The following is a 23,435-nucleotide window of genomic DNA, read 5'->3' as shown; positions in this document are numbered from 1 at the left end:
GGCTTCTAGGGCCATGAGTCCGTAAAATTACAAGGGGCACTGATGGGATGTTGAAGTTAAAACAAAAGATTAGAGACCTGTGCTCTATCCTTTAGAGCCCTAACGCAGAAATTTGAGAAAGTTTCATTTTTAGGCAACCCCATTATAGTTATTGAGATGTGTGGATATTTGAGGAGTACGTTGCCCACTTTTTGAGTGAAACCCCACTATTCCAGATAGGAATTAGGTTGTGTGTGTGTGTACATATGTTGTATGTGTGTGTACATATGTTGTATATGCATTTGTTTGCTTATCTATGGCAAACTACTTGTTTCCTCAAAAGGTCTCACTTTGAGAGTCATTTCTGATAACGAAATTATGTAAACAGTGAAGATACAGCATTTGTCAGAGTTAGAGGTGAAAACTAAATAAAAATCAAAGTAAAGTTTCTAGAATAGTTTTTTAATTGCATTTGTCACTGTGTACAATCAAGACGCCAGACCAGGCGTGTCACTTACGCAGGGATTGACATTTACTAAAAATGGCAATGTCAGAGAGTCTTTGGGATCATCATTAATTCATTCAGGTACGTTTCTCAATCTCAGAACCCCAGGGAGCATTGTGGTCATATGAGCTCGGTTGAGAAATGCATCCTTTCTGCGCGCATGCCTCACCTGCTTTCTCCCTTCTCCTCACCCAATGGTACTACTGTTGGCAGGGGTCCTAGCGGTCCCTCTGGCTGACCTCCCACGAGGTGAACAAGTAACCAGCCAGCGGCTCTGGCTTCGACCTCCCCCCATGGCAAGCCCATGTTCTCTAGGATTTTCACTGGGTGATTTTGGTTTTTTATGGTAGCATGCCAGGACTTTATTCCAAGGCACCTCTGAGAACAGTCAACCTTTCAGTTATCAGGCATGTGCATTAGCTGTTTGCACCACCCGGGCGTGCTAATAAATATATGCCCACTTTCTTTTCCCTAGAGAAGACTTCCTGCCTCTGATCATCCTCTCAGGATGTATCAGGGATGCAAGGGCGGAGTTTGGCAGGAGGAGGGGGGTGTTGACAGCAGGTATAGCATTGCCATATTGTGCACTTGTGTTCCACTTTCAGGCCATTGAAACTATTTTTAGCTCATGTCTTTAACTCCTCACGATTGGCTTTAAATGTGCTGTCTCGAGCCACACTGAACTCATCTCTCCTGTGGCAGCTCATTAAATAAATGTGGCAGCCAGCCTGTCATTTTCAATGCCTGAGTTCTCCCAGTCGAGTTAACCTTTATGCTAAGAGGAAAGTCTCCATGCTGTAGGTGTAGTGAGGCTCGCTCTTCAGAGGCAGAGTGGTAGGTGAAGAACACCCAGGTTGGGGCTCACAGCCTCTCCTCATTTCTCAAGTACGCCAGGCAGAGATGGTATTGGTAGACACTTAAAAGCCCTGGGTCCCCACTGCCCCATTTTCCCATACCCTCTGTGTACCCCACGGTCCCATCCCAGCCCACCTCCTAGAGATGCTGCCAGGCCTGTCTCCGCTCTTCCCGAAGTATCTCATGGGCTTTATGCTTTCCAGCCCTGCCTTGACTCTCATAGCACTGTGTCAGGTTTCTTCCCCATGTGGAACGCCTTGCTGCAGACAGGCTGCCAGTGGTCCGTGGTCAGCCCAGAGCTGGCCTAGACTGAGCACGAACTTCAGGTGTGGTGGGATCAAGACAAGTCAAATCATTTCTACACGCACCTTGTGCCACCTGATAAGCCAAGGTAAATTAAAGCCTCCTTCTGAGCAGGAACGGCTTCTCAGCCTTCTTTCTGGGAATCAGAAGGACTCTGAATGTAGAAATGAGAAACTTTAAATAGTGTGCTCTTTGCTGCAAATCTCCATCTCAGACTGTTGAAAGGGATCAAGGCAAATCCTATGCAGGGACGGGCGTACATCGGATCTCATACAAGAGGCTTTGAGGCAAAGCTGCAGTAAGCTCTGACCTCAGATGACCCGGACGTGCTCATAGGAGCATGGCTTTATTTCCTTTCAAAACCTGATAACTTAGCTCTTGGAAAAATGGAAATAACTCCCCTTCCTCTTGCTATCACCCCAAATTCTACTTTGGTGCTTCTTGTTTTCTGTTACTAGCTCCATCAGTTCATCCTCTGGCCTGCTCACTCATCCCTCACATGGAAGATTCTCAAGTCATCACCTCTAAGCCCAAGCTTGCTCCCCGCCTACAGCCATGCTTTCAGCAGCATCCAATAGAGGGATGTGAAATACCCAAATCCTCTAGAGATGACTACCTAGAGTAGAGCCATCAAAGTTCAGCGTTCTTGTCTTAGCTGCCATCCTAAGACAGTTCCGACTCGTAGCAACCCTGTGTTCAAACCCTGCCCGGTCCTGTGCCGCCGGCGCAATTGTTCTTATGTCTGAGCCCATCGGTACAGCCACTGTGTCAATCCATCTCAACAAAGATCTTCTATTTGGCTGCCCCACTGCTTTACCGAGCATGATGTCCTTTTCCAGGGACTGGTCTCTCCTGGCAACATGTCCAGAATTTAGTAGCAGCTAATAGGAGTATGAAAATGGCCCAAGACAGGGCAGTGTTTCATTCTGGTGTGCATAGGGTGTCTACGAGTTGGAACCAATTGAGGGGGGAAGAGGGAGTTATTATTTAAAAGCATTGGACTTCTGTAAAGGGTGATGGGAAATTCTGCTCATGGTAGTGATGATGGCACAGCAAATGTCACTTAGTACATGTGAAAAACTGCTTGCCACAGCAAATGTTTGGTTGTATACATATTGCAACAATGAAAAAGGAGGGACCTGTACCTCAGTTCTGTACCTCCAAAGGGATCAAGTGCTGACACAGTGACAGGAAAAGGGTATTGCATGAGAAACGGGACCAGGAAGAGGTGAGCCCATTTGCAACATTGTGGGGGTGGGAGGGGACATGATGCAGAGATAATATGGGCAACGTAGGTGGGGTCCCAATCTTTTAGGTGTCTGAAAACACCATCTTTCTGCTCAAGGGAGAGATGAGGAGAGTCCGTGAGTGAGCCTAAGCAAACACATCTAATGAGATGGTTCTCCATGCCCATGACTCTGACCTTGAGGAAAGAGCTTCACTGGACCCAAAGAGTAAAGAGTTTGTATGCAGCTAAATTGTAATCCTGTGGGAAGGCAAAGGGATCAAAAGCCTCTCCTTCCTCCGGCCAGGAAATGTTTTACTAAGATTCTTTTCTTAGACCTCTTGCCACCTCTGTTCCCTGTGTCCGTGGCCTTGACAGACTGGCTCCCTCACCCCTTCCCACCCCAGGCAAAGCCCCAATCTGCAAAACCCACGTGAACACAAACCCTAAAGAAGGAGCAGCTGGACGCTCTGATCCAATGACACTTGACCTTGAAAAGGCACTCCTGAAAAATCAATATGAAAGAAATAAAAAATATTATTCATCTCCAGCCTGGAGTTCGAATGACCTTGTCTGCTAATCAGAGAGCCCTGACTCCAGTGGCTTAAACCAGTTGGAAGTTCCTCTTTCCTAAGAAAGAAAGGCAAAGAGAAGCCAGAGACTGAATGGCTGCCTGTTGTGAAAGCCCTAGCTCTTCTCTCCTCCCATTCGTAGCAGCGACTTACGTCGGTGAGGTCATCTTTCTGCTGCCACGTGACGATTACAATTCCAGCCAGAACATAGGAGTCTAGAAGTGCAAAGGAAAGGGGCACCTGGCAGCTCTCCGAGGTCCTTTTAGAAAGCTTTCCCGGGTGATGGATGCACCCAACACCTTGACCTTCATTTTACTGACTAAAACTCCATGACATGGCGTCTGCCTGGCACCGAAGGAGACCTGTTGATGAGATCTTTAGATTTGAATAAAATGAATTTATTTTATTCAAATATAACAGGGCTCTGTTAGGAACAGGAAACACAGGGAATTCAGGATAGATGAATCCCTCAGGACCAGTGGTGAGAGTGACGATACCGGGAGGATGGAGGGAAGGTGAGGGAGAAAGGGGGAACAGATTACAAGGATCTACATATAACCTCCTCCCTGGGGGACAGACAGTGGAGAAGTGGGTGAAGGGAGATATCGGACAGTGTAAAATATGACAAAATAATCATTTATAAATTATCAAGGGCTCATGGGGGAGGGGGAAAATGGGCTGATACTAAGGGCTCAAGTAGAAAGCAAATGTTTTGAGAATGATGATGTCAACAAATGTACAAATGTGCTTGATGCAATAGATGGATGCATGGATTGTGATAAGAGTTGTACGAGCCCCCAATAAAATGATTTTTTTAAATGGGGCTCTGATTAAGGAGAAAGATTGATATTGGATAATCTACCATTTGAAGGGAAGGCTAGCTGAAGTGGAAAATGAAAGGTTAGACAAGACTGTTCCTCAGACTAAAATCCGGAGCAGTAAAAGCTCCAGGAAATAAGAGAAAGATTCGGAAATGGTCATGACCTAGTGGGTCTTCATCTTTCCTTCCTGAACCTTATGCTCTCTGAAAATGGGGATGAGGTCCCAAGCCCATCCAGGGCAATTCAGTCAGATGTCCTTGAACTTAAGGGGTTGGCTTTTTGCATACACCATGAAACATCAGGTTTTTTCTATCTTTTTTTTTTTAACCTAAAAAACAATACTCAAACCCATGGCCACTGAGTCAAGTCTGACCCAGAGGGACCCTGTATAGGGTTTCTGAGACTATAGATCTTAATGGGGGCAGACAGCCGCAGCCTTCTTCCACAGAGGGACTAGACGTGGCTACTGGTTTGAACCACCATCCTTGCAGTTAGCAGCCCAATGCCTAATTGCCACCAGAACGCCTTACAGTAGCCACTTTACTTTCTACTGTGTCACGCCTCGTAACTATTTGAACATGGCAAATCACCCAACCCTTTTAAAATATAATTTTATGGCCAATGAGCATCTTTTTTATCAATGTCATTAGTCAGCAGGGAGATGCAAATCAAACCTTTTGAGCTATCACTTCACCCCCACTAGAAGACAATGATGATAAAAACTAGACACAGCAGGTATTGGTGAGACTGTAAAGAATATAGAACTTGGCTTGCTTGCTGATGGAATTGTAGGTTGAGTGAACCATTACAGAAAAGTTTGTCAGTTCCTCAACTAGTTAAAGAATTACCATCTCTAGGATCCAACAAAAAACCTGAAATCAGACACACGCAGATACTTGTACCCCAATGGTCAGCCTAGCCCTAGGCATAGTAGCCAATGGTGGGAAACTGATAAATATAAGAGGGCTTTTAAAAGTTTGTAGAAACAATTGCATTATCTTTCCATAAACTTTTTTTTTAAACCCTGTAGTTGAACAGTAACATGTACTTGCAGTGGCATGTTACTCAACCATAAAGAGAAATAAAGGTTTGATGCATGCTGCCATGGGGATAGACCTTGAAAACATTAAGCTGAGTCTGTCGTGAAAGGGCAAATGTTACAGGAGCGCACTTGTATGAGTTATCTAAAAGTGGCCAGCGTACAGATGCCCAAGTTTATTCGGAGTTACCAAGACTGGGCATGACCCCATTACTCAGAGGGCACTGAGCTCTGTGAAGGATGATGGGAAAATGTGAAAATTGGTGCTGATTGAACAGCATGAGGAACATCATAATTATACATGTAAAATGCTGGGATGAGAAATGATCGGTTACATATAGGCTTACAAAATTATATGTGTATAAATATATAATGTTGAATTGTCAAATGTGTGAGATATTAGGGGTAAGATGACTCTCTAGAAACTGACTTAAATCTATAATTGAGCCTTTTGGCTACTGTACACTAGCTTAATCCAGCTTGGCTCTATTTTTAAGTGATGAGATGTACCATTGTATAGGAAAACTGCCACACCATTTCAAAAGGTTTGGGGGCAGGGCCTGGGCATCAGCGTGCGTTCCTTGCTGGGAAACTTCAACTCATGAAGAAAAACACATTGTTTTCTACTTTTCATTCATAGGCTGGCCCTGAATTTTTCAAAGTGGGACGTGAGCTGTTTATTTAGAATACTTTGGGGGGAAATTTTTTAATTAAAAAAAAGAATACTTGAAAACGCAGAGGTTTCTATTTGTGTCGATGTCGAGGTCAGGGGTCATTATGATTCAGACTTATGTCATCTTGCTGGCCTTGAAAGGAGCTTGTCCCACAACTTTTAAAAGCTTTTAAGTCATGACCGACTCACAGTTTAAACTCATAGCCTACATGGGATGGTGTTGAAGCCGTGATTCCTGACATGGTTGCTAAGGTAACTATGGGAGTGATCACAGTAGGTTTCTCAGAAAGCCCTGCACCAAGCACATACCTATATCCAAGCAATGTGTGTAACCAATGTTGGTATAATTTTAGGGTATGAATATTTTAATCACTACTGAATTTTGAATATTTACTTTTCAATCCAGGTCTAACTGGCTCAAAAGCCCGGATGCTGATTCTGACCAGCTCTTCCGCATGGTGGCCGAGGTCTTCATCTTGTGGTGCAAATCGCATGTAAGGTTACATACAGGCCTTGGACATAGAGGTTCAGAGGTACGGGTCTTGGCAAACTTTATGGTAATGTTTGATATTTTTATTCCCCCGCTCCACTTAGAACTTCAAGAGGGAAGAGCAAAATTTTGTGATTCAAAATGAAATTAATAACTTGGCGTTTTTAACTGGAGACAGCAAAAGCAAGATGTCAAAAGTAAGTCCTGAGAAATCCACTCCAATGACTCTTTAACCTTGACCCTGAGCCATGACTTGGTGGTATCTTATATTTTGCTGGCATTGGCTCTTTACTGCATCCTTGACCAAGCCACGGTAACCAATGGCCTCTACTGCTGTTTCTTTGAGATTGAGCTAGAAGAAACTGCTCTCCACTAAGCATGATCATCACATTTTGTGAATGAATAGCTGCTTGAACATGACAAATGTTTAAGTGTCAAGACTTGCCTAAGGCATTTGAGAGGGTTCCAAAGCAAAAGCTGCGTCAGTGAGTTTAAAAAGAACTGCCTCCTCTGAGGGGAAGCTCCCAAACTACTCATTCCGAGAGCTACCTGGGGGGGGGGCTGTGAACACATGAGCAGCATGCACTTTTAAGTGTGTGCTTCCTTTCCCCCCGTCCGGACATCCCAACGCTGTTTGGTTTCAGCAGCATCGACCTCTTAATGCCTTAAGTTTATTTTCCATGTGAGTTGCCCTCAGAAATACAAACACAAACATTTGTTCATCTCACTGCAGAAAATGTTTTAAAGAGGGCATGCTGGACCATCTGTCTGGGGAAAAAAAGCAAAGAAAAAGAGCAGCCAACAGAGGAAATAGGAGGAGGTTTCCAAAAGATGGTGGCAAAATGGAATTAAGGGATCACGGAGTTTTTCCACAAACTTTTCCAAGCCCCCTCGTACAAGGGAGAACAATTGGTCTCCCGTTGTCTCCTCAGTGAGCTCTGCAGAGGGAGGCTTCATTATTTTGATTGGAGGGAATTTTCAGACATGCTTTTTCCAGTGTGCACACAGAAGTAAAGCCTACTGAAATGTGATGGTTTGTTACCAGCTATTGTGGCTTGCCCTTGACCCTGCCCCCGCCCACCCCACCCCAAGAAGGGTGCCTCCATGAGGGTTGACTCTTTGTCAAGTACACATGACCTGTGGTACCTGACGTGTGTAGCTCTCATTGCTGGTAGTACTGGTCCCCTGCTGCTTTTGAGGAACATGGAGGAGGAGTGTGCACAGGGACCCTCAGAAGTGAACCGTCACTTCTGGAAAGTTGGGGATCATGGCTTTGTAGCAAAGCCCTTAGTGGGGCATCTTTCCAAAGGATCCTTTGTGAGGGGGGACCCATGGATGTGGAGCTACAGACAAGGGGGCTCTATGACACCAAACATGCCGTCTTCAGCACCTGGAACCTCACAAATTGAGGCCAGTGCTGGCCGGCTGCAGCCCCTCCAAGCTTTCCATTCCAGTCATCTCTGGCCATGTTGACACGAACACTTCTTCCAGCCAACCTATGTTAGAATCAAGTATACACTGAGAACTAGAATGTGATTGATTACAATTACACACATACAAAAAACAACACATCAGAAATACATATTCACATTCAAGAGGAAATCTTTGCTATATAGGAAGCTTATGGTGAATTTTTATTTTTTGCTTTAGATATTCATTTGAACCTCCAAATTCATTTTACAATCAGCTGTTGGCAAACGCATTAGCTGCTCATCCGAGGTAGCCAAGGTCATCATATCTTTCACATTCCTACTCCTGCAACATTATTTTGATTATCTTCAGTCCCCTCTGCATGGTCTTCTTTCAGCCATCACAGGCTCTCTCATGCCCCCTGACCTACAGAAAGTTAAGTCATTCCCAAGCAGATTCCATACTGGCTTCAACTTGCAGTGGATTCAGTGACGCACAAACCAAAGCAGCTCGCGTCCATTGGATTTTGTCAGGGAACGGCGGCGGCAGGGCACACATGACACTGTTTAAAGTATTTGGTTCCCAGATGAACAGAAATGGCAAGGACATTTCAACCTTATAGTGAATAGGTGCTCAGAGTGTTTTGTTTTGCATTCGAGGAGAGATGACCTAACAGAAGAACTCATCTACTAACAAACTAACCTGGCACGCGGCTCACGTCTGTCACTGAATTAGGGAAAGGTTTGATTATGTTGTAAGGGATGGTCATTTTCAGAATCTGTGTGCCTCCTTTCTTGGTCAGGTCAGTTAGTCTACAGGGCCAACCGATTGCATTTCCATTCCCCTTGACACGTTTGTCAATTCTTTCTGAGCCAGATGGCATAAGATCAAAGTTATAAAACATCGATGCTCCTTAGATGTTAATGCTGGTTAATAAGTGTTGTTCCTAATGAGTATTGTTCCTGTGTCTCTGTTGAGACTCATTGTGTAATAGTTATGAACACTAGAGATGGAAAAGCAGTGAAGTCTTACCCATTGTCCAGCTGTTGACTGGAAAGATGGCCTTGTTTTAGTCAACAGTTACAATTCTGTGCCCCAATTTCCCAGTCTGTAGCATGGATTTGGGCTATTCCCCAATTTCTCCCAGCATTAAGATGCCCTCTTGTTAAAAAAAAAAAAAAGATTGTATATAGAATCTCTAAATAATACTGCATAAATGTAGTCTATTATTTCCAGCAGGGCGATGCCATACCTCTAATGAAAACCAACTCTCATGGCCATTTCTGATCTTCTTTGGATGCCGATCTGCATACTGAGGGGCCGGGAAGGGGTACTTGTTCCGAATACAGTTGACTCCCCATTGCCTGTGCCTTTCTGCAGTTAGATACTCTCTCTACTACGGAGCCCAATGGGCCCCTGCCACCTGTGCTTGCTTTTCTCTCCACTCTTGGTTGAATTCTGGTGTTGTATAAATGAGACTGCATCAGTGCATATGGCTGTCTCTGTGGACGTATGTGTACCTGAATGCTGCATGCTCACAGACACTACATATGCTGCGCATAGAAAGAGGGCAGAAAACATAGACAGTGGGCCGAGCCCTGTTCATACTTGATCGATGGAAGGTCCATTGAAAGAGATGTCACTTTTCTGGCAGTTAAAACCGGTGGTTTGGGGAGGGCAGGGGCATGGGAAGGGCTGGGGGGGTGGCTCGGGTTTAATTTATTTCTATGACACCAGTTTGCACATATGTGTTCCACGAAATGCATCTAAGCTGAGCAAGTGTTTTTGTTTTGTTTTGTGTTTAAACTTATTTTGTTTTCTGGAAAAATGGCAGCAGCTTCCTCGGAGGGGAATGGTAAGTTAGAATATGGTTATCCCAAGAAATGCCAGTCCCTTGGCCCAGGGCAAAAAATTATAACATAAAAGGAGCCATGATGCAGGAGGCAGGCTCATTGTTTAAAGCCGCTCAGCCCGTGGAGCATGATCTCAGTGTATTGAAAATGGACAGAAGCTGTTTTAGAAAGTAACCTTTTGAGTGTTCCAAGGGTATTCCGTTACCGATGTAAGTTCTCCTCTTGCTCTAAGCTTCTCTGGGTCTCCCTCTCCCCTTTCTCTCAGTGTCCCCCACCCTACACACACCTACTTCTCTCCTTTGTATTCCCTTTATTCTTGTACTTGGACAAGTCTGTCCTTCACTCCATCTCTCCCTATAACCGTCACTCTTTCCCTTTCTCCCACTACCCCTTCCTTCCCTTGATTTCTCATTCTCAAATGGACTTCTGGAGCGTCACCTTTCACTCTGAAGTACAATGTGGAACTGACTTGTCTTGACATCACTGAGCCTTTCAGTGGGAACAAGAGGTTCACAAGGCAGGGTTCCTTCGCCTCTGCCCAGGAACCTGAAAGGAGCCCTCCCAGTGCAGTCTCAGAGCACTAAGTAGCGTGAAGTCAAGCCCTGCCCCACTCCCTGGCCTCAGTAGGGGTTGCCAGGATTTGGACCATACCAGATGGTATTGCCAGAGGAGGGGACACCAATATGGCAGTCTATGAAAGTTTGTGATGTGTTTCAGAAAATAATAATAATAATTGTTTTATAAAATTATCCTTGTAGGTGGTGTTATAAATGGGGAAGATCAACCACACCACTATATTAATAATTAAAGCCTTTATTATACACCTGGATCGAGAGTAGGTTAGTACCTAGAAACCTCTCAATCCAGAACCAAGAAATTCCAAACTTTTTAAAGTTCAAAATAGGGGGCTGGCTCAATGGGAGGGATATTCTAGCGGTTACAGTCTTATCAGGTTGGCAGGGCAATGGGATTGGGGGGCACAGCACAGCTGCAGGCACTAATTCAAGGTCTTACAAGATAGTGTACATTTCCTGCGAGTTGGGCAGACAGTTTGGTGGGTGGCATCTGGGAAGAGTCAAGGTCTTGTTGGGAGAGCCAGAAGAGAGGAGAGGAGAAGGGGGGCTAACTGCTAGCAGGGGTTAAAGGCAGTTTGAACCATGGCGTTCCTCATGTGAAGCTAGGTGACCACAGGTAGTTATAACAACAGAAGCCTTATTGGTAAACCTAGCTGCTATGTGGTGCATGCCTCCCGGGCTAACTGCTTTGGGAACCTCCACAGCTGTCCTCCTTCCCCAGTGGCAGTGAGGCTGCAGACCTGTGGCTTCATCTGCATGTGATAAAAGCACACACTGTTGTTTCGGTTGCTGCCGTTGTTCTCCTAGCCTGATTTTGCCAAATTTTCGGGCCTTTAGCTCTTAATGGTATAAGTAGTATTTGTGACTTTTTGGAGGATAAAATAATAATTAAAGAAATAATACAGTTGCTTTAAAAAGCCTTTTCCACTTAAGTTACTAATTGTGTTGTCAACCACTTTTAAACACTGTTGTCAATCAACGTAGATTTTTACAAAACAATTTTGTTGGATGTATATAATCTAAGACACACTACATTTTAGCACCTTGCTAATATATCATGATTCCGTGACTCAAATTGGTAGCAACCATTACTAGGCATTCTGTAATGTCTGGCGTAGAGTAAGGAGGTCCAGGAGAGGAGCGGGGAGACCATGAGTTAGCACACCAGACTGGGTAACTCCAATCCTAGTGATGCCACCACCCACCCACCCCCACTATGCCATAGAATGCAGTGTTTGGCCTTTCACTCCCACCCTTAGAATCATCTCTTTGATCTTAAACTGTTGATTGTAAACTATGAGGGAAACATGATGGCTTTAAAGCAGCAAAACAAAGCACAGCCCTTTGCTGTCACCTTGCTTCTAACTCCTGGCAGCCCCATGTGTGTGGCAGAGTAGAATCGTGCTCCCTGGGGTGTTCAAAGGCCTTTGGGAAATTGATCACCAGGCCTTTCTTCCAAGGTACCTATGGGTGGGGTTGAATTACAGACCTTCCATTTAGTAGCTGATTCCTTGAATGGTTTGTTAATTAAAGTAATGGGAATTTATACGATTCTATTTTAAAAAAATGTTCCCAAATTATTGAAAGTATTTTTAGCAGTAGGGAAGTGCCATGAGTTAAGGAATATCTACAATATGTCAGGGAAAGAATGAAATTAGAAGGCCTCGTGTGTGCGGGAACCCTTTGACCTGAGGCATATGGAAAGATACCAGCGGAGGCTGTAAGGAACTGCAGCATACCATGAAAGAGACTGTCTTTTCCTTACGAGGTCACTCTGACTCATTTTAGGTATTGGTGGAGTACTTTTATCTTAAGCAAGCCTTCCCCCCACCCCCAGCAGAAGTATAAGCCTTGCACCATATCTCTGCTCCCCCACTCTCTTTGTGGCCACAGATCTACTGGAGGTGAAAATACGGTGGGTGGAAGAAAGAATGGAAATTGTGGCATTTGATTATGTGACAGATTGTCTTGTAGTCCACCAGAGTGAAAGAGGGAGGTGGGAGGGAGAGAGTTTGCCCATCTAGAGAACTCGTATGGGTGTGTGGGTGGCTGGGTCTGAAGACCACCACCACTCTGGGTGCCCTGAGCCCAGCAAGGCTTGTCCTAGAAACGGCATCCCTCCCTGCAGAGGTGGGCTGCTCGGTCTGGGTGGAAGTCCAAGAGGGCCAAATTAACCTTCATCTTAACCCCACTTGTTCTTCATGCCACAGCCAATTGGCTTCGAGAATGGCTCCATTTCTGTTGCGTTGGCTGGGAAACTTGGGCTAAGAAAGTGTGACTAATGTGGTGCCTTGTGCTTTGCACCCCGGCTTTTACTGACTGCCTCTTCTCCCTGTTTCTTTTCTTTTGTCTTCCCGCACAGGCCATGCAAGTAAAGGTACCGCTCAAATGCATGACGTGTCTGTCCTGTCCCAGTACTGTGATCACCGGGGGGTGGGCATGGGGGTGGGTCGCGCAGGATGGACTTCCCCCACGTAGAAGCCCTCAGGGAACGCATGCAGGCCAATCCACCCACTCTTGGATTGAGGTAGCCAGGGATGAGGTCTCCTTGCTATCTCTGCTGCCTCCTCCCAAAGCTGCCCTCTCTGAAGCCACCACACTAGCAGGGATGGGGACAACTGACAGGGCTCCAGGGCCCAGAGCCTCCCTCCTCCACTGTGCCACGCCAGGCTCAGCAGTCCTATCAGTGTCCCAGTCCTTCATGTACGACACGCGATCCACCTCTGTGCAAGGTTCCCGGGATGCAACGGGAGTTCTCCAACGACTAACTAAAGTCAAGGGTTTGAACCCAGTGGAGAACCATCCGTTTTGATATCAGCTACATCGGGACAGTCTGTGTGTGGCTGCTGTATGTTCTCACTTTGGCTTTTCATTCATGTGTGTCTGTCGCCGTGGTTCCAAGCACTCTGTGGCAAGGAGCCAAGTCACACCCATCTTTGAGAAAAAGAAGATGGCACTACGGCAGGGTAGACTCGGGTCTGGGGGTTGGCACAGGCTTTAGCTTGCTGTGTGACCGCAGGAGAATGAATACACTTTTCCGAGCCTTCTGTTCTCATTCATAAAACCGATTCGGTAATGTCTCAGGATTGTTAGACCAAGTAGAAATGATTCTCAAAGAAAAATGTTTCTGCATCATCGACACCGCTTTTTCCTTTTGTGGTTCGAACAACGTGAGATGGCCCACACAAAAGAGCGCGCAAAAATAATCGTTTAGATTCCGGCATCAAATCTCCCGAGTAACATGTTGCATATGTACGCTCTTGTACTGCACAAGACCACTGACATGTGACATTTCCTAGCGCAGATTGGTGCATGACTTACCTACACGAAAGCAGGCTCTAGTATTCGTGGATGATATGAAGAATGCCCGAGGGTAATTTAGAGGACAGACGAGTTTTGCCCTCAGGCACAGTGTTTAGAAGATTCCTATCTTCTGATGGGAAACCCCGTAAGGAAGCCAGGACACGCGCAGAACGCGATGCCCATGACTGCGCTGAGGCCTTCCTTGTAACCCAGCAGTCCTTTCTGCTGGGTCCTGAACACCAGCCGCTGCCTTCTCTGAACTTCATTTCTGCCCCTGCTGCCCTTTTGGGGGGCGGGGTGCTCGCTGTGTTGGAGCATGGGCACAGAGTGCACTTGGGCTTCCCTGTGGTTTCTGTGACAGTGAGCACCTCAGGGTGCAGCTCTCCCCCCTTGGACGAAAGAAGCACCGTGTGGCTTTTTACGTGCCCACTCATACATAAGCCTCTTTCCCACACGGGAAAGTTGTTGAAAGAGATCACTCCCAAGGCAGTGTTCATTCTGACCCAGTGTTTCTGTTGAAGTCAATTCCTCAAAAACGGAATTCTGTCCCAACCCAAGAGCCGCAGGCAGGCCTTTCCTGTGTGCTGGTTCCAGGGGTGGTCTGGTTGCCCTCCTGCCCCCCCCCCACCCCCAGCACTGTGTCAGTGCGCCACTGTACGCTGTGGTGCCACCGTGCTGCAGACACTCCGGCAGCACTGGTAGAAAGTCAAGCTGAGTGAGCACCAGGACCCTCAGGCCTTTCTCTCCCTTCCGGACCGCCTGCGTCCAGGTGTGCCCTGGCCGTAGAGGGCAAGTCGTTTAAGAGGAGCCCATGGGATCAGCTCTGCTTTCATGGCCTTCCATCAGGAAGCATTCTTCTCCGGGAGACCCACTGGGTCCGCCGCCCTGTATTCTGGATGCTGAGGGCCCTCAATTAGTTGCCTGGGGCTTCCAGGAGCCGGTGCATTGAATTTGGCTCTCAGAGCTGCTGCTTTAGTGAACAAACGCTCTCTGCCCGAGAGGATGAGGCTGTAAGCGCTAAATGGACCACCCACACAGGGATGTGGGGAATTCATTCTCCTCTTCAGTTTGGCCCTTACCTTCCCCCCACGCCCCCTCCCCCAGTAGACCCTCGAAGCACACAAAGAACCAGACCCCTCCATTCTGACTCATAGAATTTTCCTTTTTCCGAAGAGCACTGCCTTGTGTGTCATGGGGCAACGAGGGGGTGGGGGCTGCAGTGAGCGAGCAGGTGGGGGAGGGGGGGCTAGAATAGGATGCCAGTGCTCCAAAACACTAGCTCCAGCCTTGAAAACACAAGGTTGTAGAGGGGGGTGAGGGGTTTAAAACGTTCACGGGGAAAAATTTCCACTGACTTTTTAAAGTCCCCTCATATTGCTCCAGTGCTCTTGCACATAGTTCCTGAATCCGAAGCGTCTCCGATGTTTTCTGGAGTCGTTTTGTCAGTTATGGTGTGCTCATTTGGTCAAGAAGTGAGCGTGCAGGGTCTTGTAGGTGTGTGTACTGTGTATTGTGTGCTCTGGGTGCTCGCCCGTCCCCCAGGAGAAGCCTCGGGGCAGTCCTGAATGCCCACCTGGTCCTCCTGTGTTGGAAACACTCCTGTGACTGTCCTGTGTAACCCAGGGAGGTCCTGGCTGTGCTGACGGGGCCTCCAGGAGGCAGGCTGCCTCTCAGACGAAGCAGTGCCTTTCAGAGGCTCTGAACCCGTTTGTTTCTAACATCATCTCCTAGTCCGGCGGACAAGACCAAGAGCGGAAGAAGACGAAGCGGAGGGGAGACCTGTACTCTATCCAGACCTCCCTCATCGTGGCTGCGCTCAAGAAGATGCTGCCCATCGGCTTGAATATGTGCACGCCAGGTGACCAGGAGCTGATCTCCCTGGCGAAATCACGATACAGCTACGTAAGCACCACCGCCCCGGGGGAGTGCCAGCACCAGCCCCTGACGGCTTGTTTCCCTCATTCCCCGAGGCAGAGGGACCGAGACCACGGTCCACAGAGGAAACGTGCCCCCTTTCTTAAAGCTAGTTTGGAGGGTCAATCCTCTTCCCACCAGGGCAAGTCTTTAGAATGGCTCTTCTTTTGTTTGATCCCAATAAACTGCCCGTGTACCCCTCTCCTCTGCTCTATACCTCTTCTCTGCCCGGTACTTCCATAGCGGCATCTGGAAATAAAATGTAGCACCTCTTTCCCCCAGAGAGACACAGATGAAGAAGTCAAGGGGCATCTGAGGAACAACTTACACCTGCAGGAAAAGGTAACGCCGAAGGGAGACGAGAACTCAGCAGGCTTGCCTGCTGGCACACCGGCGATGCCGTTCTTCGACGTACTTTATATTGGCTTTAAGAAAATGTGCTCTGGAAACCGTCTTGGCGGGCTGATGTTTAACTGGCCACAGGAGCTCTTTGCCCTTACGTTTTTGTTTTGTCTCAGGTTTTGTTTGGGTGTGGGGTTTGACTTGCCCTTAATTTGTATACTTTCCCTCGGTGTTCCAAAGAAGACACGACAAGGCAGCCAATAAAGCATGTCCCCCCACCTCCAGCTCTGTGGACTCCAAGCCACAGCAGGGGAGAAGCTAGATGAGGTGTTCGAATTTACTGCCCCTGCATCTTGTTCAGCAGAGAAATGGGCACCAAGGAGCAGTTTAAACACCTCTGATTCTAGAGAGAGCGTGCCACAAAAGAAGTTTGTGTCTGAGTTGGTTAAAAAAAAAAAGTGATTTTTAAAAGTCTACTTGAGATTTTCCCAGATCTGTACATCTGAAATTTTTCCTCAGATACATCATTCCCTAAGATAAGAAGGTAGGTCAAATAATATTGCTACAAAACCATAGATCCTCTTGTTAAGCAAAGGCATCAACATGTGAAGCTATGACTGTTCAGCATCTCCTGCATCTGGCTCTACATCTTTGGTTCCCAAACTTATTTAGCCTGCTACCCCTTTTTCAGAAAAAACAGTGCGCCCTGGAAATTAACAGATTTTATACTAGAGCCATAGTCCAGGATAAAGTAGGTATCCTTTTGCAGTGCCCCCCCTAGTAGCTTAAGCCCCCCCCCCAGTAGGTAGTGTCACCCACTTTGGAAAACAGTGGTCTGTACACTCCTAAAGGTGATACATCCATCTCGCTAACCCTTTCCTGAAGAATTCTGCACTCTCCGATTGACACAACATTGACATCATTTTGACTTCCTTGAGGGATTCAAGTTGTGGGTGTTTTCCCCCAGGGTTCTTTGAGCTCAGGGGATCAGAGGTCTGACAGGCAAGATCAGGGCTGAAGGGTGAATGAGGTACGCGTTCCCAATAAAAGACCCCTGAAGAGAATTGAGGCTAAGTGCAGTGCTAAAAAAATTTGCCAGTAGCCTGCTCACAGCGATATATTTAAACATGTTTTCATTGGAATAAAATTGTGTGCGCGCATGAACTGGAGCCCCGGTAACAATCCTTTTTGATCCACCCTTGAAGAGGCCTTACGTCGGCAGGAAAATCCCCTCCTTCCCAACCTAAACAAGAAGACACCCTCAGTCATCACGAGAGCCGTCAAGGCTCTGGGATCGCTCAGTTTGTGGAGCAGGCATTTGTCTCAGGATCTTTGGGTTTAATAACCGTAAAAGAAGATGACTGTGGGACCCGTTTACTCACTGGATGCATGAATGCCGAGTCATAAACTGACCTAAGGTTAGCCTAGGACCGGTAAGACCCATGAAATCTGCACACACAAAAACCCTGAAGTGATTTATGGATTGTTGTAAGAGCTGAAAGAGCCCCTAATAAAATTATATTAAAATTTTAAAATCTTGGGGAAGCTACTTAAAAAAGAGAGAGAGAGAAAAGAAAAAACGCCCTGAAAGCACATGGAAAGTGTCCAATCCCTAGAACATGGGCTGGGATGCCAGTAAATAAAACTTGCTCACATAAAAACTTGTTTCCACGGTGCATTCAAAGGACATGCACCGTCATTAGAGAATCAGCAGATGCAACAAAAGGGGAACTGTTAGGCCTTGGGAACTATAAAAAGAGACTTTAAAGAAAATGTGATTTAAGTATTTAAAGTGATAAAGGTAGTAATAGAATCCATAAAGAAGAATTAAATGTTATTTTGTTTAAGTGAGGGAGAATGGATTGATAAAGGCCTAAAAGTCATTCTAAACAAACAAAGTCCTTTTTCTGAGCTATTGAAACTTAAACCTTGATGTATGGGTTAAAAGGTAAGCTAAGACACAGCTGAAAAGAGACTCTCTGAGTTGGAATATTGATCTAAGGAAATCATCCAAAACTTGACAGATAAAATGATGGAAAGTATCATAAAAAGAGTTAGAGGACATGGAGGCTAAAATGAGAAGTTCCTACATAAAAGCAGTATGAAGAAAATAAAAATCACAACTGGACCAATAAGCAACATCTTGATAAACAAAAAATTGAAGTTTACATGGAATTCATTTTGCTTGGATCCACAATCCATCCCTATGGAAGTAGAAGTCAAAAAGTATGATTTACATACTGCATTGGGATAATGTGCAAAAGATCTCTTTAGTGTTCAAAAGCAAAGATGTCACTTGGAAGACTAAGGTGTTCCTGCCCCAAGCCATGATATTTTTGGTCACCTCATGTGCATTGCAAAATCTGAACAATTAATCATGAAGACCAAAGGATTGATGCCTTTGAATTATGGTGTTGACAAAGAATAATGGATATACCATGGCCTTTCAGAAGAATAACAAATCTGTGTTGGAAGAAGTACAACCAAAGTGTCTCTTAGAAGTGAAATTGCCAAGAGTTTATCTCACCTTCTTAGGACATGGTATCTGGAGGGACAAGTCCTTCGAGAAGGACGTCTTGCTTGGCAAAGCAGTGAGTCAGTAAAAAAGAGGAAGAGCCTCAATTATACGGGTTGATTGTGAGGATGGTGCAGGGCTGGTCACTGCTACATTTAGTTCATAAAGACTTGGAGTAGAATGCCTCATTAGACTGACTCACTCATACCTCACAACACACATAACATTGATAGGTATTTCATGAGCGTGCATTAGGGAGAGAGGGAGAGAAAAGGAATAGGAAACACAAGTCTTGGCTGTTCTGGAATCGTGCTTGGATTAAAGGAATGTCGTACCATAAGAGGTGTGTGAGTGTTACTCCTCTCTTAAGTGTGCTTCAATTTCCAGTCTGAGGACCCAGCTGTAAAGTGGCAGCTGAATCTCTACAAGGATGTTCCGAAGAGTGAAGAGCCTTCCGATCCAGAAAAGACCGTGGAGCGCGTGCAGCGAATTTCAGCAGCTGTCTTTCACCTGGAGCAGGTAAGTAGAGAGACCCCCACCCCCACCCCGACACACTGCCCAGGAATAGACAGAGCTTTTATCCACAGTCAGTTGGGTCTCCGTTAGATGTGGCCTCCTCAGGCAAAACACCAGGCTCATCCCCTGAAAGTGATATTGGTACCTCGTGGTAGCATACCCCTCGATTGTTTCCCCGCCCAACTTTTTCCATATTCTTACCATTGGCTCAAGTGACCCATTCAAGGCCTGTACCCAGTTGTAATGAAGGGGCAAAAGCAGTTGGGAAAAGGAGGAAACCTCAGGCCTCTATTTTTAGGTCCATTCTACCATCGACTTTTGGGAAGCCATAATTCTCCTGGAGTTGAGGACTCTGGTTTTAGGTGGCTATCATGTGCGCCCCCAGAAGGACAACAGACTGTGACCCTGCCCGTGTGTTGTCTCCTCAGGTGGAACAACCTTTGAGGTCCAAGAAAGCCGTCTGGCACAAACTGTTGTCCAAGCAACGGAAACGGGCAGTGGTGGCCTGTTTCCGGATGGCTCCTCTCTACAACTTGCCCAGGTAGTTACTTACTTTCTTCCCTCCTTTTGGCCTTTGAGCCAGTGATGGGAATTGAGGTGTCCTCCTACAGCTGTGCTCTCACCTGGCCCTGGCATTCCTGATCCCAGGGGTAGACATTAGAGTCCTTGGACCATGGAGCTATTGCAGCCTGCACATAGTATAATACCTGCTAAGATAATTAAGGTAAGCATAAAAACTGAAGCCAGATGAGATCCCCTATGCCCCCCTGCTGACCTCGGCTCAGCATTTTGCACTGTAAAATTAGCCAGGTAAGAATTGGGGTGGGGTGAGGTAGGGGCTCTCTTCCTGCCGAAGTGGGATTCTTTGTGAGGATGTGAGGCGACTGGGTAGACTGCAAAGGATATTGTCTCTAAAATACCTCATATTCCATCCGCAGGCCAAACAATGTGTGTTCTGCTCAGTTCCTTTAACTGGACCAAAAATATAGGGTTTGCTTAGCAGGTATGGAAATGTCACTTGAGAGTCCCTGGTTGTTTTGGTGCCAATTCATGGTGACCCTATAGGAAAGAGTGAATGTTCCACGTGGATTCCTAGGCTGGAATCTTTAAGGAAGACAATCACTGGGCCTTTTTTCCAGTGGAGCTACTGGTGGGTCTGACCCACCCACATTTCAGTTAACAGTGAAGTGCTTATGTCAGCGTACCCCCCGAAAATGCTTCGTCTCCGTGCATTTGCCTTCAAGATGAGGAAAGGACATTAGTTAAAGAGGCTCCACGAGGCCAGCTCAGACTGGTGTTTCACCTGGGTGTTTTAACCCATTCTTTGAAATAAAAAGTATGTTGACATAGAAGAGAGTATTGCTGACTGAATGGGGCAGAGTTGGCCATGGACACGAACTCAGTGTCTTTGGTCATGTGACAACATTTCCATCCTCAGCCTGATTATAGAGTGGATCCGGCTGTGGCTCTGATCAAGAAACAAAGTTTGGTGATTACATCAATAGATGTGTCCTCGCCTGGTCAGGAACAATAAACTGCCTCAGACACGTTTATTCGGAATCCCACATAAATAAACGTGTTTCTTTGGAATATCGCCATTTTGCTCTCATCCAAATTGTTTGTCTTGACCGTCATTTGTCCAAAGTGCTAGAACCCTGTCCTGAGCCAAGTAGCCAACTGAGATTTCCCCATGAGGGTCTTTGACGATGGTGAGAAAGGCATGGTGTCAGCGACACACAATTGCTCCCACGGGTCTCTTGAAAGGACAGATTAGTCTTAGAGGGGGATGATACACCACACAACCAAGCAGAATTCATGACTAGAAAGCTGAAAAATTAAGTAGTCAGGAGCAGTACATATGCTGTCCAAACCAGCAAAAAGGAGAGAACAAGAAAAAGCATTGGATACATGTTGGTTATCTAGAAGCACTGAAATATCAGAAAGTACTCGCTCTCCCCTGTGGTAGAGGTCCCTAATTTGACCTCTGAAAAGGTTCGCCTCCAAGCACAGGTCTCAGCGCTAGGCCTGATAGGCAGGAATTACAGCCTATTTCTCAAAAACAAGCTGCTGTTGTTGTTTTTCAAAATCCACTGAAAATGACATCCTTTTGTGTTTTCACTGCTTCCTCTGCACCTCTACTTCTGAACGGGTGATAGTCCGGGACTCACTGTGTCCACAATGAAACATGTCCCACCCCCACCCCCCAATCAAATTGTTTTAGAAGGGTTGTCCCGGTTCTTCTGTCTGGCAATGAGAACTGTGAGTAGCTTTTGAAGGTAGACAATAAAACCAACCAAAGAAGCCTTGAGAAGCTGATAGTGTAGCTCCTCCTCCTCCTCCATCTTGTACTGATCTATAATGCATGGACCCTTCTGAACTAAAAGACTAAGGGGATATGTATTTAATTAAGTTGGAACCATGTCTCTGATGTTACTGTTTAAAAAGAAAACCTTATGCTTTTCTCCAGACACAAAATTAGCAATTTCTTCCTGAGCACCTTTCAACGGGTTTGGCTGGAAAAGGTTAATGAAAAAACTCAGTATGACAGGCTTATACCTGATTTAATGGTAATGTAACCTGTGGAAAGACCTGCCCATTCTCTGCACACGCCTTTCTTGGCCACGATTTAACGTGATCATAAAGACAAGCTTGTACAATTTGTTTTAAAGGAGTTCTGATTGGTCAGATTTTAAAGGAAGATGGCAAGAGCCAGGTTCTAGCGGAAACCAAGACTCTAGGTCTTCATGACTCTGGTCTTGACCTTCATCTTCCTTTTCTCTGTTCCCGCCTCACTCACTGGGAGTCTGAACTGCTGTTCAGTGGTTGACATCCCTGGAAGTAATTCTGGTTTTTAGAGCCGCATCCTGCTTATTCATTGTCCCCAAACAGCCAGTGTCACAGCTAGCATCCAGGAAGTCCCTGATGACGTGTTAATGAGCACAGCATGACCAAGGCTGGTTTTCCTAAGCAAAAGAATACCTTGCTGGTATGGTGCTTTGGAGACTCTACTGTAAAGAAGTCAGGCCCTCACCATCAACCTGATTCTAGATTAGATTACCCAGACGTGAAATCAGCCAAAAGAAGCAACTTTCGCCTTATCGAAAATAAGAAAATAATGCAGGGCTGTTACCTGACATTAGAGGTAAACTGTGATGAAGGCCCTGGAGACCAGGTTAGGCTTGGCTACAGTCACCGCCCTGCCTTACACGCACCATGATAATCTTCTGAAGGTGCTCCGAGTACTCATGCCTAGGAACGGCCCTGGTAGAGGGGTCTAGTTTCTTCCACGTGGATGCTGTTGTTTGCTGTTAGCTACCCTGACCAATCAGAAGAAAAGAATTGTACAAAAGACTATCCTGCTTACTAACCACTAATCACCCAAACTAAAACCAGGTGGTCCACGGACCCCTCTTGATCTCACTCTCACCCCTTCCGCTCAGGCACCGCTCTATTAACCTCTTCCTCCATGGCTATCAGAGATTTTGGATAGAAACAGAGGAGTATTCTTTTGAAGAGAAACTAGTGCAGGATTTGGCTGTAAGTACTGACTCCAACTGGGTGCAGATATGGGTTTGAATGACTTTTGTGTTCGTGTGTGTGTTGCAATAGTTAAATCGCCACAGTACGTTTGAAATGACCTAACCGGATAATTCTCAGAAGACATCCTGCTAATGGTCATAAGAGCCAGAGGATGAGTTTTCCCCTTGCGTGGGTGGGGGGTTGCTAATCCTATCATTCTCCTCCATCTTGCTGTCAGTAACAACTCATCTTTTGTGGATGCACGGCCCATGCTGAGTTGGGAGAAGGGGGCTTTCATGCTGAGTTAAGTTTGCGCACCAGTGGTTGCAGGAGGCCACCGTACCTCCTCAAGGCCCGTGTTCCCAGTCCCTAACTGTGCTTCAGGAAAGGCCTTTGTGCATCGCGCATGCGTCTCGGTGACCCCTCAGCAAATGTGGCGTGCCCTGTCTCTCACCACCCTCCTGCTCTTCAGCCACTCAAAACAACCTGCGAGGGAAGAGAAGCTCGTGGAAATTGCGCCCTAGACCCTCCCCCTGGTTCAGGAAAAGTCAAGCTTCCTGTCCTTTGGCCAGCCCCTGGTTTTTTTACTCTTTTTCCCCTCTCACTTCTTTCTCTTTCTCCATCAGCCTTTCCCCACACCTCTTTCACGGTCTACCTTCCCCTCCCCGCTCCGGCTTCTCCTCTGCCCCTCAGCTCCTTTCTTCAGCTCTTTCCATTTCCCCATTGTCTTTCCATCTGTCTTGTGCCTCCTGCTCCTTATGAGCTCCCGTCAGGGACAAAGACGATTCCTTGGTTTTTTCCATGGGTGACTTATGCGAGCTTGACCATGACCCTCCTTTTGGCCCCCACCCCTCCAGTCTTCTGATCCACTCACAACCGAGGGAGTTTGTACCAATTTCCTGAATCTGGCCTGCCCTGTTGGTGACTATGCCAAGCAGTTTCACTTTCCCCCAAGGTACTAGCTGTTAGTTCCCTTTCCACAAAAGCAAGTGGAAAAGACTTGCTCAGAGGGGAAACTGCAAGGCT

General features: G+C 46.3%; 1 protein-coding gene across 1 annotated transcript in view; it reads left to right on the top strand.

The window, feature by feature from the left end:
• Window positions 1-23,435, top strand: part of RYR3 (ryanodine receptor 3) — a 437,519-nt gene that overhangs the window by 379,502 nt on the left and 34,582 nt on the right. The window contains exons 68-75 of the mRNA XM_013007256.3: window positions 6,379-6,466; window positions 6,567-6,659; window positions 12,663-12,677; window positions 15,335-15,505; window positions 15,800-15,859; window positions 18,762-18,893; window positions 19,319-19,431; window positions 22,331-22,427. Coding sequence (XP_012862710.2) covers window positions 6,379-6,466; window positions 6,567-6,659; window positions 12,663-12,677; window positions 15,335-15,505; window positions 15,800-15,859; window positions 18,762-18,893; window positions 19,319-19,431; window positions 22,331-22,427 — 769 coding nt within the window. The remainder of the gene's footprint in view (window positions 1-6,378; window positions 6,467-6,566; window positions 6,660-12,662; window positions 12,678-15,334; window positions 15,506-15,799; window positions 15,860-18,761; window positions 18,894-19,318; window positions 19,432-22,330; window positions 22,428-23,435) is intronic.

This window comes from Echinops telfairi, unplaced genomic scaffold (assembly GCF_000313985.2).
Source record: "Echinops telfairi isolate 266 unplaced genomic scaffold, ASM31398v2 ScPeMD7_18;HRSCAF=68, whole genome shotgun sequence".
Classification (NCBI taxonomy): domain Eukaryota; kingdom Metazoa; phylum Chordata; class Mammalia; order Afrosoricida; family Tenrecidae; genus Echinops; species Echinops telfairi.
The sequence above is the reverse complement of the archived record's forward strand: the minus strand, read 5'-3'. Positions and strand labels throughout refer to the sequence as shown.